The sequence below is a fragment of the Lepidochelys olivacea genome (genome assembly GCF_965140295.1).
Source record: "Lepidochelys olivacea isolate rLepOli2 genome assembly, chromosome: 5".
Classification (NCBI taxonomy): Eukaryota; Metazoa; Chordata; order Testudines; family Cheloniidae; genus Lepidochelys; species Lepidochelys olivacea.
In genome coordinates this window covers 82,273,265-82,289,080 of record NC_140415.1, presented here as the reverse complement: position 1 = coordinate 82,289,080, position 15,816 = coordinate 82,273,265, and the positions used below count along the sequence as shown (strand labels likewise).

At 37.6% G+C, this 15,816-nt stretch overlaps 1 protein-coding gene across 4 annotated transcripts in view; it reads left to right on the top strand.

The window, feature by feature from the left end:
* Nucleotides 1–15,816, top strand: part of FBN2 (fibrillin 2) — a 254,563-nt gene that overhangs the window by 1,864 nt on the left and 236,883 nt on the right. For all 4 annotated transcript variants that reach the window (XM_084629192.1, XM_084629191.1, XM_084629190.1 and 1 more), the window contains exons 2-5: nucleotides 7–89; nucleotides 4,638–4,736; nucleotides 5,263–5,358; nucleotides 9,049–9,144. In XM_084629192.1, the coding sequence (XP_084485318.1) occupies nucleotides 7–89; nucleotides 4,638–4,736; nucleotides 5,263–5,358; nucleotides 9,049–9,144 (374 nt within the window). The remainder of the gene's footprint in view (nucleotides 1–6; nucleotides 90–4,637; nucleotides 4,737–5,262; nucleotides 5,359–9,048; nucleotides 9,145–15,816) is intronic.

Sequence of the window (15,816 nt, the reverse complement as noted above, 5' to 3'; positions counted from 1 at the left end):
TGACAGACCAAACGTGTGTGGCTCTAGATTCCACTCCTACTGTTGCCCTGGATGGAAAACGCTCCCTGGAGGAAATCAGTGTATTGTTCGTAAGTGTCTGACTTTAGGTTTTTACAGTCTCATGGGAAATAATCTTCTCTGAATTTTTCTGCTGCATCCAGTATAAGATAGTGGAATATATCTTGTAATTCATTTTGGCAAGTTCAGTCTTCTAGGTTACACTTCAAAAACGAAATGGTAGATTTAGTGGCTCAGAGTTCCCATAACCAAAACCTTAGGAATACCCTAAACAAAATACAGTGATGCATGGATCAATTTAGTTTAAAAAAAATAAAAATCATTAATCGAGTGATCAATACCAAAAAAAGAAAAATGTCAAGCAAATGGGATCTGAAGTTTTCTAAAACTTCTGTGGTAAATTCGGTATTGCAATATAATGATATAATAGGAAACTTTTTAATGTGTAGGGGTGTTCACTTATTTTCCTCCTTGTCATTTTTAGTTGTGTTTTAATTGCTATAAAGCATGGAGGCTCAATAATTATTGCACTGGCCATGCTAAATTTTGTACTGATAGATCTGGCTATTGTTGACATGGCTTGGCAAAAAAAGGAGAGTCTGCTGAGCAGTCTACTTAAGAAAAATTGTCTACCTAAAAAGGAAATTTAAGGGTTTTTGTCTGTTAAATTACTGTCAATTTCAGAAGTGTGCTTTTTGTTCTTTGAACTTCAGCTTTAATGAAAACTTCACCTACTCATCCTACCCTTTGACTAACCTGTGTTATTTTCTTACCTAATAAATATGTCAAATTTGCAATTCAAGAACACATTGCTCTCCAGTTCTGCTGTGATGTGCTTTGTAATGCCTCCTCTGACAAATCAAACATTCAGTGGGGGATGGGAGGAAAATATGTTGGCTTGTAGAAGTTAGAGATGGAAAAACCTGCCATGTCATTGAGGCCACTGCCTGGCAGCACATGACTACTGGTGTTTTCACTTTTGTTTATTTTACATAGTTAAGTCAGTCTTGTTAACATTATCTCCAACTATGCCAGATATCCTTGATCTTAGGTTCATAGAGTCATAGACTTTAAGGTCAGAAGGGACCATTATGATCATCTAATCTGACTTCCTGCGCAACACAGGCCACAGAATCTCACCCACCAACTCCTGTAACAATCCCCTAACTTATGTCTGAGCTATTGAAGTCCTCAGATTGTGGTTTAAAAACTTCAGAGTGCAGAGAATCCTCCAGCAAGTGACCTTAATGTTTTACAGGCAAAGGATAATTAGAAATTCAGAAAACAGCAATACCAAACTAGCTGTTGAATAATGGGAGCACCTGAGTGTGCTTAATTTAATGTATAATTTATGTACGGTATATAGGGACAAATTTTAAAGGTATTTGGGTGCCTAAAGATGTATCTGTGGTGCCCCATGAGATTTTCAAAGCCCCCGAAAGCCTAATTCTCATTTGTAATCTTCAAAAATCTGGCCAGTAGTGCATACTAAGGGCCTGAGCCTAGAATCTATTCACATGCTAAACTCGAATTTGACTTTTATGTGACTCATTTGCTCAAAGGGCCCTATCCTGCTCCCAGTAAACTCAGCGATAAAAGTCCTGTTGACCTCAGTGGTGCAGAAATTGGGCCAAAATGACTACGCGATTGGGTAAATGGTTAGCACATGATGCTGTTTTTATAGATGTTTTTGATAGTTTAGGAACATATTTCTACATTCATACTCATACTTTTGTTGTGATCAGAGACTCCTTTAGAACACTTTGTAGTTACAGCCTTTTCTGGCCAAACTAAATGGCTATCTCCACTAGCAGTACCCCAGTGGAGATTCATCTTATACCAGCAAAGAGTTCTTTTGCTCATATAGCTTATACCAGTTCCCCAAATGAAATGAGCATTGTTAGGTTTTTGTTTGTTTTTGTGTCCCCGTCGCCCCCCACCCCCTCAACTCTAATGCGTCTACATTGGGGCTTTTTGCCAGTTTTAAAAATATAAAGAATTATGCCCCTAACCAACCAACATTATACTGGCAAAAGTTTTTAGTGTAGACCTGGCCTTGCTCAGGAAATTGAGCTGGCCCATTTTTCTGTGGGTTAATGAATGACTTAAAAAATCAACTCTGGGTCTCTGGTATTGGCCATGTGTTGTAATTCAGATGCCTGACTCTTACTTTTCAGTTAGCCAATGAAAAAGGATTATGTTTTTTGCATTAATCAAGGCGATATTACTAATTTTAACAAAACAGTGAATTAAAGTGAATTCTCTCTTCCTCTCCCCTCCAATGGGAATTTCTTCAATGATTTTTGTTTCCAAATCTGCTCCCTTAGATAGTGATATTTGTTCAGCTTCTCCACCCTCAACTCCTATAAAAGAGTTGGTATCTATATAGTCTGATTTTTGAGTATCATCAGACTGAAAATGTCATCTTTCTGAGTCTACTGGAGTGATAAAGATGAATAAGTTTTCTGTGAAGAAAATCTCTTCAAGGTTTTTGTTGTGGTAACTGTCTGAGGACAGTAAAAAAGAAGAAGCACAAGCATGTGTTTATGGCTCAAATGGCACAAGAAGACTCCTTTTCCAACAAGGTCTTCTTTCAGCTTTCTTTTTATTTGGCTTTGCTGTTATATTACCAACATGTCAGGTTAGGAGCTGATTTCTCTCTGCTTAGGTAGCTTGGAAAAGAGTCTCATGAGGTGGAACTATTTAATTTACCCATCCCAATTCTTGGGAAACCATGAGAAACCTATTTACTGATAATATGTCGGGTGGAATTTAGCATGGGGGTTATAATATACGTGAGGATTAGTTGAATTTTTGGTAGGCTATATTAACAATGTCTTATGTATTCCTTGAAAAGAGTTAATTTCAGCACGTATTACACCAAGACATCACACTGCATTGCAACTTCTATCTAAAAGTGTTCATCGGTTTAGAAACTATAATCCGGTTATTTGGTTAGAAGGTCTGAGTATTTCCATTATTTTGTAATGAATACATCCAATTACAGAGGAGACGCTGTACGTAACATTTTTCTGATTCAAATTCATTGAAGCTTAGGTCAGCAGAGGGTAATGATGTGCAGGGACAGTATATTCATAGATGGAAGTGGGAGGTTTTTGACGTCCCCCTGTGGTGCACCAGGTAACCAACTGAAGAAAGGTGTCCATGGGCTGAAAATGTGAACTAGGGGTTGTGTGACTTTAATGGAGAATTTCAGGGGGCACACGTCAAGCTAGGCAGGATTTTTCACATTGATAAGGAGCTTCTGTTTTGAGGGGAAAGTTGGTAAGTCTCCTAGAGAGAACATTTTTACTTGGCTAATGGAGCAAGAAAACAATATACTTTATTTTTGCTTTGATAAGTTAGATTTCTTATTTCATTAACACTTTTTTTTTTAAGTCAGAATCCAGGATACAAAATAAATTTCCTTTGCTTTCTTCCATCTGGAAGAACAGAGTTTCTGTTTCTTTCCCACTCCCACAAAACTAATGGAGAGGTTAGGCCTTCGGAGATGTGGGTCTCCAAAGAACCATGGGAGCTGAGGTCATCCACATGTGGACTCTACGTGTGTAGTGTCTCTCACAAGAACTTGTTCTTCAATGGTATTTGTGTAGGGTGCTGCTCCGCTAATGTGCTGGGGCTCATATTCCGTCCCTTGTACAAAACCCCCCACAACATTTACTTTGTCTTAATCAGGACAGAGATCATGATTGGGCCCTTAACATTTTCATGCTTGTTTAGTTCTGTGAGTGGAACATCCATTAGAGTCGGTGGGGAAATATGCACGCATGAAGATGGCAATAGATGGTTAATATTAGCACAGCCCATTACATAACATTTACGTACTTCCCAGAGAATTTCATAAAACTACCATCCAAATGACAATATGGAAGTGTTTGCATGTTTGTCTGATTTCATTAATTCTTTACAGGAAGGTTTATTTAAAGAGATAATACCACATCTGATAGACCCCAAATACGAACGCTGTCCTCCCTCAAAAGGTCAGCTTGACTTTTAAAATCCATCCTTAATCAGGAAAAAATAAGTAATTCTCCAAAATAAGGTCTGAAATCATTTTAAAATTAACATTTGTTTTAAATACATGACCCAAACAAAACCCATCCAATAACCTGAATTTGTAATATGTATTGCTTTTGTATTTAGTGAGCGTGAAGTGCAGTCAAATCTCAGTTTCCTACTTGGATTGTCTTTAGGTCATTCTGTCTAAAACTTATAGTTTTTACTCTATTCCATTGCTTGTTTTGGAGGCTGTTGTTTCTAATTAGGAAAAAAAAAAGTGTGTTCCTCCTCCCAATTTTGGAGAGCTATATTTTGGCCCTTTCCATCTTCAGAGTGTTGCTTTGCATTTGATCACAGAAATGGTTTACCACAAATCAACTCTTTGTACTATGTTTGAGTTTTATTTTGGCATATATCTAACATTGTTTAACTGCATCTCTGAATTGAGCAATTTTCTGGCTTGGTTCAAGGCATTCATGTTTTCTGACTTCTCTTTCAAACAGTAAGTTACGAGTTTAGTTAATTAACAAGCATTTCTTTTGTAATTTAATTCTGAAAACATTCTTATTCACTGTTTTCTTAAATGCTTTCTTCCCCAGCAATTTGTAGAAATAGTTGTGGTGATGGATTTTGTTCCCGTCCTAATATGTGCACGTGCTCCAGTGGACAAATATCACCTACCTGTGGATCAAAATCTAGTAAGGACTTACAATATTTGCATTGCTTTTAGAGATCTCTCTTAAATTGATCTATAATAAGCATCCATTTTTCAAAAATACTTCAATGTATAGAACAAATACCTTATAAAATACATAGTCATCACTATATACAGACACGTAATTTATACTTACTGCTTTAGTTCTATCAATAGGCATTGCTCTGAGTGATATGACAAAAAGTGGGCATATTTAAACACACACAGATACCTTGAGTACATGCACATCTTGTAATACAATTTTCTAATTCTGAATTTTTGCATGAAAAGTTGGTTGCAAAATCCCTCTAGATGTTTAGGAGTTGCAAGTTGTGCCATATATTATTGGAGAAGTTATTTTCCCTAGATTTTGTTTTAAATGTCTTGATAATTTGTCACACAAATGTAGGCATATATACAAATTCTTTAAATGGCTATGTGTACATGTTTTTGAATGACACTGCTGTTAGCCACTTTTGGAAACCCATTATAATATTAAAATTAATCTGTATATATGTGTTCCATTGTAGTACAACAGTGCAGTATCAGATGTATGAATGGTGGTACTTGTGCAGATGACCAATGCCAGTGCCAGAAGGGGTACATTGGAACTTACTGTGGACAACGTAAGTAACTTCTCTGTTTCATGCTTAAATTTGACAAGCAGGGACCAATCCAACAGTCCTGGCTTATGTGTGTAGCTTGGAGTTTATAGGAGAGCAAAATAATCCAATTCTATACATAAGGTTACATATGCAGAGATATTGTGCCATGTCTGAGGATGTAATACAGAAGTCCCTTGCTATATGGACCAGGTTGAGCTGCATCTACACTCCTGTCATGAGTCCTTTGCACCTCCCACAGAAAGATGTCAAAAATTACATTAATTTGGAAAACAATAAAATGATTAAAGAGAGATTGATTTGTGAGGAAAGATTAGAAGAACTGAATTTGGCCAACTGATTACTAATTAGCAGAGAATCTGATAACAGGTTACAAGTATTTGAGAAGTGAGACTGTTAATAAAAGAGGAGAATTGTATAAGGTGGTCTGTGGGTATGCAAGTAGAGGTAAACCAATGAAGTAAAAAGAAAAAGTAGTTTGAATAGCAGGAAAAAAATCTATGATGGAGACATAAGTGGAAGAGCATCCTAAAGAAATAGTGACAGCCCCATTGTAAGCCTGGGCAAAGCTCTGGAGAACATTCTGTGGGCAGCCTTGCATGTGTCATGTGATACGTTGGATGAATTTTCACATTTTTGATAAAAAGAAAAGGAGGACTTGTGGCACCTTAGAGACTAACCAATTTATTAGAGCATAAGCTTTCGTGAGCTACAGCTCACTTCCTCAGATGCATATCGTGGAAACTGCAGCAGGCTGATTTTGGGGTACTTTTCCCTTGAGAATTAGATAGTTCTAAAGGATCGTTGGTGGCAAAAAGTGCTTTGTTTATTGCTTTAAAACCTAGGGCTTAAACCCTAGAGAGTCTTACTCAGGCCAGTCAATGGGAGTAAGCTTGGATCCTTAAGCACTGATCCTACAAAGAGCTGTGCATGGGCAGACCTCTGGGATTGCACAGAGCACACTGGAGGATCAGTGCTTTAGTTAGGGCTTGAGGATTTGGCTTCTAGACATAGGATTGAAAGTCATGTTTAAATTATAACATGAATATATTTAATTTAAACCATCATTGTGTTTTGAGATTTTAAAAAACCTTCTTGTTCCACAAAATATTGTAATTCATCCACTACGTGCTATAACAGCAACATAGAAGTTGCTTCATTTAATACATGGGACTGACATCTTGAGTGAAAAGTAATTCAGTTTAGGCCTTGATAAGAAATACAAGCTTTATCACGCTTCTAGATAATAGTACATTTTTATGTGTTTCCCTTTGTGATGTAGTGGTCAATCAAAGTGTACTATATGTGCATTTTTTCCAATTTAAAAGATTTAACAAAGAGTTGTTTTGGCACAGGGTAGTCAAGTGCTTTTATAACCTGTCCTAAGCTGTGGGGACCTGAGTTGGAAGACTGCCTAGAAACTTTAAGACCAAAATCTCTCTTTGCTGTTGCTCGGGCATGTTGTAAAGACAGTGGAACTGTCCTGTAGTTGCAATCTGTTCTTTCAGAGTACGTGATATTTCTGCGCAAAGCTGTACAGCCTTGGAAATAAGTGAGGCCTGATTTAAGCAGAATTGCTTTAAGGCACTAAAATTAATAATCTTTTCAGTATAACAGGTGAACTCTCTCTTTCACAGTCATATTCTGTTTATAAATGCTTGCTTTCCTAGAGGCCCAGTGAAAATTCTTGAGGGCTTAAAAAGGAAAGGTTGCTCTGAGGGAATTGCTGTATACCAGCAATATCACGCATTTTGCTAGGAAGTTCATACTTCATTGTTTCAAGAATATATATGACATTGATTGGATTCAGATGGATTTATAGGACACTCATTGTTTGATTCACACAAATTTGTACATGGTGTGCATGTGCAAATTGTAACCCATCAGTAGATTTACTACTGGAGAAGGCAGATGATATTTCTTCTGCATTCCATTCTAGTGATCTACACCAAAAGTAGATCGCTTTAATTTCTGACCAGGACACCTTAGGTGACTCACTAGTGGAGGCTACCTGGAGATATGATGAATCATTGGATCTCCCTGGTGTCCTAGCCATGCCCACTTCTGGCCAGCACTACCTACTTTGGGGGTTGCACTGTCTGTCTGCATACTTGCTGGTAAAGTCGGAGTTTCTGATACCTTTGCCATTATAAGCACCACATCCTAGCAAACTTGCTGATGTTGGGACCCCACAGGCCTGGGATAACCGACGTATCCCAGGATGAAATATAATGATTATAGCTTTAGTTTTTGGGAAACTAGTTTATTTTTTTCCAGAAAAATCATTTTTTTAAATATATGAAGACTGAATGAATATATAGAGGTTATGCAATTAGCTTAATTGGGAAGGATTCCCTTTCTAACTTTATATTGGTGTCTAACAAATGGTACACCATGATTCTGTGGTGCAGTAAAACTGCTTTGATTGGTCCAGCCACTTGAGGCCTCGGCTTACGTAAGGGGATCCTGTAGTGCTGTGGAACTGCAGTAGCGGTTTGTACTCCACCTCTTTGCCTCCCCTCAGTTGCCTGTACAGGAGTGTTGCTGGGGAAATGGGATGGCTCAGGAAGACACTTGTGCTCTAGCAATCCCGGACTGCCAGAAGGGCTCCTGGGAACCATTAGCAACCAGTGGAATTTACAACAGCTTTCAGGCTGCTTTAAGTCTTGCCTGAGAATAAACTTTATTTGTCAGCCTCAGAAGTGGGGAAACCCAAAGTCGACTTTAAGCCACCTTTGCCCACATACCTCCCATGCTGCCCAGGAGTTGAACTAAAGACAGAGTTCCAAGCATTAAAATATGGTTCTACTCTAAAACCAAAATATGTAAAAGTGGCATCTTTTCATTGAAAAAATGAGATTGTTATGTGTTTTCAAGTTGTCTACTAATTTTATGGCAGAAATAAATTCTTACTACTATTTGTGCCTGTTAGTGCTGCGCAGCCAGGCCCATTATTTAGCAAAGCACTTAAGCCTGTGCTTAATTTTAAGTAGCTACTTAATTCCATCCCCATTCAGCAGAGCTTTTTAACATGTGCTTAAAATTAAGCACATTTAAACAGGTGCAAACAAAGGTGGAATTTGGCCTGCAAAATCTTTATTACTAGGGACGACATGTAAGAAGAAAAGAACCCAACATGGATTTCAGGTCCAGATTGAGTTTGTAGGGCAGTTAGAAAATCATTTTTACTTGTAAATTGAAAGAACTTTAACATTAGAGCTCATCAGAAACCAATAAAAAAGATCAAAATTTTTTTCATTGAAATTTGATTTTCATCAAAGATTTCCTACCATCTCTAATAAACATGGACCCCCCATATGCTATTTTTACAATGGCACTTTTCAGATTTGATCAATATTTTAAAGAATTTTACTTTTTAAAAAAACTTGCGAAACTAATCCTAATTATAAATTCTTGTTTGGGATTAATGGGTAAACCCAATTTGATCTTTGTATAGCTAATAGTTTTTGAGTTCTGAATGAACAAAACATCTCCCTTAGCTTTATAGTAATTATGAAAAGTTTTAGTCTAAAGTTTTTGAGCAGATTTGACTGAAAACTGTCTTTGAGCCTTGACTATCTGCTGTTCTGTACTAATGCCAATGAGGTATATTTATTTGTTAATTTATTTTAAATAGATTACAAAGATATACTATTAATATTACATCAGAATTTCAACTTTTTTCAAACACAGCTGTCTGTGAAAATGGTTGCCAGAATGGAGGACGTTGTATTGGACCCAATCGCTGTGCATGCGTGTATGGATTTACTGGCCCTCAGTGCGAAAGAGGTAAGAAAAATAAGGAGAGAAAGGAATAAACAAATTTGAAAGCAAGTTTATAATAAGCCTTTTGTTCAAAATATTTTTCTTTCCTTTGTGACTGTAGCATATCTGGTTGGCAAACGGAAAATTACAATGCTTTTGTTGTGATTGAGAAAAAGCTGTGTTCTTATAGATTTCTCATTATCTTTTATCTAAATTCAATAGACAGTGGGCCAAACCCTACTGTCAGTTACCCTGAGTGCGCTGGGTCAGATCTGTTGATTGAACTGGAACCATAGAATTGTTACTGAGCAGAATTTGGCCCAGTTTTCCATACAGTAATTGTTTAAAGAAAATATATAGAGCTATTTATGCTGATGTGAGAGTGCCTTAAAGAAACATTTAAAATAAGAAAAAATGGATAAATTATAATAACTGTCTAAGGCCATGATTCTAGAAAGCATATCTATCCAGGAAAGCACATCTTTAGGTGCTTTTCTGAATTAGGACCTAATTTAGTAATTTTATCATTTTACTATTATTACTGAAGAAGCCATCAGCTTATTTATTACAAGGATAGAAACGTCAGTCCTAGCCATGTCACTAGCAACAATGCTGGAAGTATTTAGTACTAAACATAAACAAAATTGTTTTTGGTTGAATTTGAACTATAATTGTCATGTTAATCTTGAAAGACAATAGTTCCATATATAAAAATTTAGAATAACGGGAATCAGGTGATCAGTTAACAGGTTTACAATATATTTCCCTCTCAAAATATGTTATACTTCAGTTTACGTTGCAGATGACAGCTAGGAGTATTCTCTTTATTTTTAAACCACAAGGCCTTCAAATGAACAATGTCAAATATCCCTGCCAAATACTTCTGATCTGTCAGGCAAACAAAAAGAACGCTAATACTAAATTGAGCTAAAAGTGAAATGTCACTCAACATACTTTCTAATTTAAAATGTTCTTGAAGACTGCTTTTCAAAATAATCACTAGAATTGTACGTCCTTTAATGTTATCCTGTCAGCATTCATTTAAGTTGATGCTGGTTTGCTTGGCAAAAATAATGTTCTTTGTCTTTCTCTGGCCCAGTTTATTTTCAGTGTGTTTGCAAATAACTTTTCTCATCAAAAAGCATAATGAAGAAGAGAGCAACAGAGATGTGAAAAGCTAATGGCTAGAATGCATTATCCTACCCCCTCATTAAAATACTCAATAGGATTGCCCTTTATAAAGTAGTGGCATTGTGCCTCAAGAATCTTTGATCATCCTCTGTTGTTTTAAACACCTAAATTTAGGAGTTTGCTCTCCTGTAGAGGCAAGTACTTAGTTCCATTTGCGCAAGGGAGATGTACGTGCATTGATGGGGAAAATAGACTTCTTAACTTTGAGGTTCATACTGGGGTTAAATTCAGACCTAGTATAAGGAGGAACAGCTTCCAGGGAATTATTTGTTTCAGCTTCAGTATATATATAGTGTTCAAATGTGATTAGAAAACACAGTATTTTACCACTTTTATATATCTTACACTTATTTGACACACACTGCATGTGTAACTTACATGCTAAATGGGTAGAAGTGTAGCAGGAAAAGAAACTGACACAAGGGGAGTAATATAGAGCAAGCCCTGATTCCTGCTATTCCTGACTTGTTTTATATACCCACTGAAAGGCAAATTACTAGAGGTTACAATACTTTGCCACAAGCAGCAGAGTGACATAAGTGATGAATTTGGCTCTTTGTGTCTAACTGCCTGTTGCTGTCAATCTGAATATCAGATTTTAAGAGTTACCACTATTAGATTAGTGTTTGGTATTATAATACATTACTTATCCAGTAAATCCCATGGGGACTATGAACTCCAGACCTAATTCTGGTATATTTTTGCTTTAGACTAATTAATGTGGAAAGTAATATGAAGCAGCAGTCTGTTGGGAATTATATTGATATATGTACAAATATGTGGAAATCCTCTTCATTGGGTAAAATGTGTGCACTTCATTTATATTGGATTTTCAAAGGAGCCTAAGGGAGCTGAGCATCTCAGCTTTAGTTCAGAGTGGAGAAAACTCATATACAAATTTAATGGTTCAGGTTATACCCAAGGGACATGAAGCTGTTATCTGAATAATAAAACATTGTTTTTGTTGCATTGGGGGGGAGGGGTGCTTGTGTGTGAATATTGTTGTTTGGTTTCTCTTGAATGTAATAGCCTTGATTCTGATCTTTCTTATGCTGGTTTCAGTAGAATGCCAATGCCTTCAAAGGAATTACTCCTGATTCTCACCAGTGTGAGATCAGACTAAGACGTTCTGAGGACCAGATTCTGCTATCCTTACTCGGAAAATAGTCCCATTGACTTCCGTGGGATCCTTCATGGAGTAAATGGGCCAAAATCTGGCTGTGAAGATGGTTTTGGATTTTTTTTTGTATAGATTCTATGAGAGGAAGATGCTCCAGCTTATGTATTTACAGTTTCTGTTGAGTTTTAGATGTCAGTCCCAGAATCTGCTTTCTGACAATTCATTAGAAACTTTAGATTCAGATTTTCAAAGCCACCTGCGGGATTTGGATGGATAAAATTTAGACATCCAAATCTTTTAGGTGGCTTTCAAAGTCTTAGCCTGAGTGTACAGGAACAGAGAGTGACATGCCAGATAGGGATGACAATATCACCTGAGGTTTTAGCCTGCAGTATATAACTGACCAGCAAGAAAATTAGCTTAATTAAAAATTTCAACCATAGTAATTGTGTCCAAATTCTGCATTCTGTTACACTGCTGAAAGTACAAAGCAACTCCATTTAAATCAATGGAAGGAACTCTGAGCAGAATTTTGCAACATTGTTATATATTCTGGAAGTCATGAAGACTTTCTTCTAGCCTGATGCTGAAAGCAGAACCAGTATCATACTATTACACACTTTCCTTTGCTCATTTAATATCAACAAAGGTCTGACTGTGTGATCCTAATCTGACATTAATTGCTCAGTCTAAATGCATGCTTTCTGAGTAATATAATATCCTTATGTGAACAGGCAATATACCTTATAGGTGTGGTGGCATATTTTTGATCTGTGGTTTAAAGCAATCCTGGTAGATGTTTCTGAAATAATTAAAGATGGAAAAAACAATTGTGTATCGGTCTCAAGGTTTATTTTAAACAATGTATGTCTATGGATTAATGTACTTTATATTAGTAAAATTAAACTGGGGGGTGGGGGAAGAAACACTTCCTGAGGAAAGGGGAGAGAACAATGTTTTCAGGCACAACTTTAAAAATACTTGGAAGATATTTAGAATTTGTAAGTCTTCTCATTATGGGTGAAATTCATCAAACCGTGCCTAGGGATTGGTGGGAGTGGACAGAATCAAACCCCCAACTCAGTGAGCAGATTGCATGGCAGAAGTGCAACCACTGTGTGGCCAATATTCTAGCCTATGGGCTGGGATAGCAGTTCATTCTCCTAGTGCCCCCTTGTATGGATGTTTCTGACCATGTTGTATACAGATGCCATGGGCACATAGCTCACCCTCCATGCTCACCTTCAGGCTGATAAATCTGGCATTGGCAATGAGCCCACCTCTGTAGCATGCAAGAGGCATCTAGCTCTCCCTGTTGGTCTGCTCAGTCTGAGCCACTGTTATTTAGGGGGTATTGGAGAACTTAAGTGGTACGTGAGGACCGTCTGGAAAAGGGGAATTTCAGCCTGTGTTAATGGTAGATATGCTTGCTGTCTTTCAAAAAGGTTTTCCATGAAATATGAATATTGAATCATCTATTCCTGTAAAATAAATAAATAAGGATGAAGTCATGAGCAACAGTATTGCTCATTAAAAATAGTATCCCCAACATATATTTTGGTCATTTTAAAATTATGGGAAACATTAATCTCATGTGGTTTCTGTAAGCTAGCATACACAGAACTCTGTAAAATATAATGCGTGTCTGTTCTTTTCAATGGCAATTTGCAATTTTACATTTTTTCCTTTAGTAATAAAATAAAATTGCTTTACAACATGATGAAAAAGGCCTGATTCTTATGTACAGTGGTGGTAGTAGGCACCTTAATAATAGTTCACAGTAAAACAAACAAAACAAAACTCTGTAGTTTGCTTCTGAAACAAGCTTTTAAGCAACAGTCCTTAATTTTTAAACTAAAATGTTATAGTTAAAGTTTAGATGAACTTCCCTTGTAAATCACATTAGAGTTTTAAAAGACTTTGTCTTGTTTACTTTTTACATTACTGTATTTTCAAATGCATAGTTTTTATTGTTCTGTAAATTAAGGTCTTTTAAATTAGGTATTTTCCCCCTAATATATAACACATGTAGCTTTCCTTCAGATTGGCCTCCCAGACTCAGTTATATGATAAAACGTGACTGCTTGTTCAGCTATCTGGGCTCCTAGCAGACTAATTTCCGGGCTGGAGACAGGAGGCTAAGCAGTAACTAATGACTGGCATGATTACAGTATTTAACTTGAGACTAGCTGCTGGGATAACAAGAAAGCAGAACCTGTTTTGGAGAGCCTGCCTTATTTTCTTCTGATATATACAATGACCTTTTGTACTTACTATCAAAAGCTGTTCTTGTGGTCAACTCCTCCTCTTTGGTTTGTAGTCACATTATGTTCAATCTGTTGGAAAGTTAAGGCACTTGATTTTGTCTGTTGCTTAAAATTGAATGAGTTATGAAAAGGTTATATACTGAAATAAATATTCTGCCCCCAGTCTCGTGTGTATGTATGTGTAAAATAATTCCCCCCCCCATTCAAAGCCCCAATCCTTATTGTATGCACACAAGTGGTTTTTACTCATGTCAATAGCCCCACTTACTTCTGTGAGACTACTTGAGAAAGGATTACTTGTATGAGTAAAGGTTTCTAGGGCCAGGCCCTTCATTCAAAGGAAGCTTGCATCCTTGTATTTCTGCATGCAGTGCTGTCTTTTAAAATTAATTATCTGGGAGGTATACAGGCCCAAATCGAAACTCAGAGAGTCTGAGGGAAAGAAGAGATGCTGGTTCCACTGTGGGCTACAGGGAGAAGGAAAGTGCGCTGGCCCCCTACCAGAGCACTGAAGAAAGAGAATCCTCAGGCTATGGTGCTGTTATGGAGGCTCACTGTGTGTGGACATGGTGGTGCTGGAAGGGATTGGGGAGTGGGAGTCAGTGGAATAGGATAGAAGTAAATGCCTCTTGATTCTTATGTGGTAGGTCGGACTGAAGTCTTCTATGAAAGCTCCTGCTTGTCCTACAAAAGGTATATCAAAGAGAGGGTCACACACCAGTATTCCTGATGTCTTTTATGGTAGCAACAGCATGGGAAAGAGAAGCAGTTCAACAGTGTCAGTGGATGTGGTGAAAAGTCCTTTTGGAACCGTTCGGAGGTCTTGGACTTTGGACTTGTTTAGAGCCTCAGAGATCAACAATTCTGGAGAGCCTGCAGCCACACAGATGGCAAAAGGTTAATTTTCAAGATACTTGTGTTAAATGCTAGTCAGCAATGCTATTGTACTACAGCTCAAGAAGGATATGTACTTTATAAAGTCATTTGCTTTATCTAAGTTGCCCACCATTGATCTGTCTCGCACGCATATGGCATCTGCAGAGCAACATTCTAGAGATGCAGTTGTAAGTCCATAAGCCATTTCAAGGTCTCCTCTGTGGTGCTGGGGATAACATCCATTTCACCTTTGAATCCATATTTGCAGCACTGCATTATGATGTGTTTGACGGTGTGGGTGTTCTCACCGCAGTCGCACAAAGGGGAATCTTTGATTTTCCACATGTGCGTGAACTAGCTGGGTCTTCCATGGTTTGTTTGGATGCAGTTCAGCGTGTTCCAAAGTCTGCATGGCAGGTTGAAACCAGGAGGGCAGCTGGATGGGTCAGTAATAATATGCTTGTTTGGAATGGTGGATGAGTTTCAGGTACTTTGCCATTGCCTGGCCGGATCCAGAGACATGAAGTGGTCGTATGTGGTCCATAGAGATTTTAGCAGTTTCAGGAATTGTTGGGATATGTTGTCCATAACCTGCCAGATGGAAAGCTCAGGTAGTCTTTGGCATGTTTAAGTTCTCATGCTGTGCCTATATCTTGACAGATAGCTGGAGTTTTGATGCTTGCTAATACAGAAAGCCACAGAAGTGGTGCTGATTTTATAGTTTCTGTGAAGATTCACATGGTCTAATTCAAATACCTGTCCACAAGTTGGGTATGGCAGCTTCTTGTCCACACCAGTGCACAGTACTGTGCAACTGAGTACACCAGTAAAGGCTGATGTTTGTAGTAGTGGGGCAGTTGATCCCCAGCTTGTTCCTGCTAACTTTTGGATAATGTTGATGCAAGTCTTCACTTTGGAGGCTACTTTTCTTGAGGTGGTCAGTGTGCAGTCAAGAATGACACTGAGATATGTTGACTTTGGGCATACTGCACAGTTTCACTACAAAACGTAACAATTAGAGTGTTTGTGCAATTCTGTTGTCAAGGTGGAAAGAAGAGACTAATGATTTGCTTGAATTTGATCTCAACTTCCATTTTTGCAAGCACTCCACCATGATCTTAAGGTCAGATGTAAGGGTTACTTCAAATTCTTTAAAACTATGGGCCTCATTTGTGAGCGCCAAATCAGCAGCATACGCAAACTTCTGCACTGTCACTTCAGGCATATCTCTTGTGCAGACAT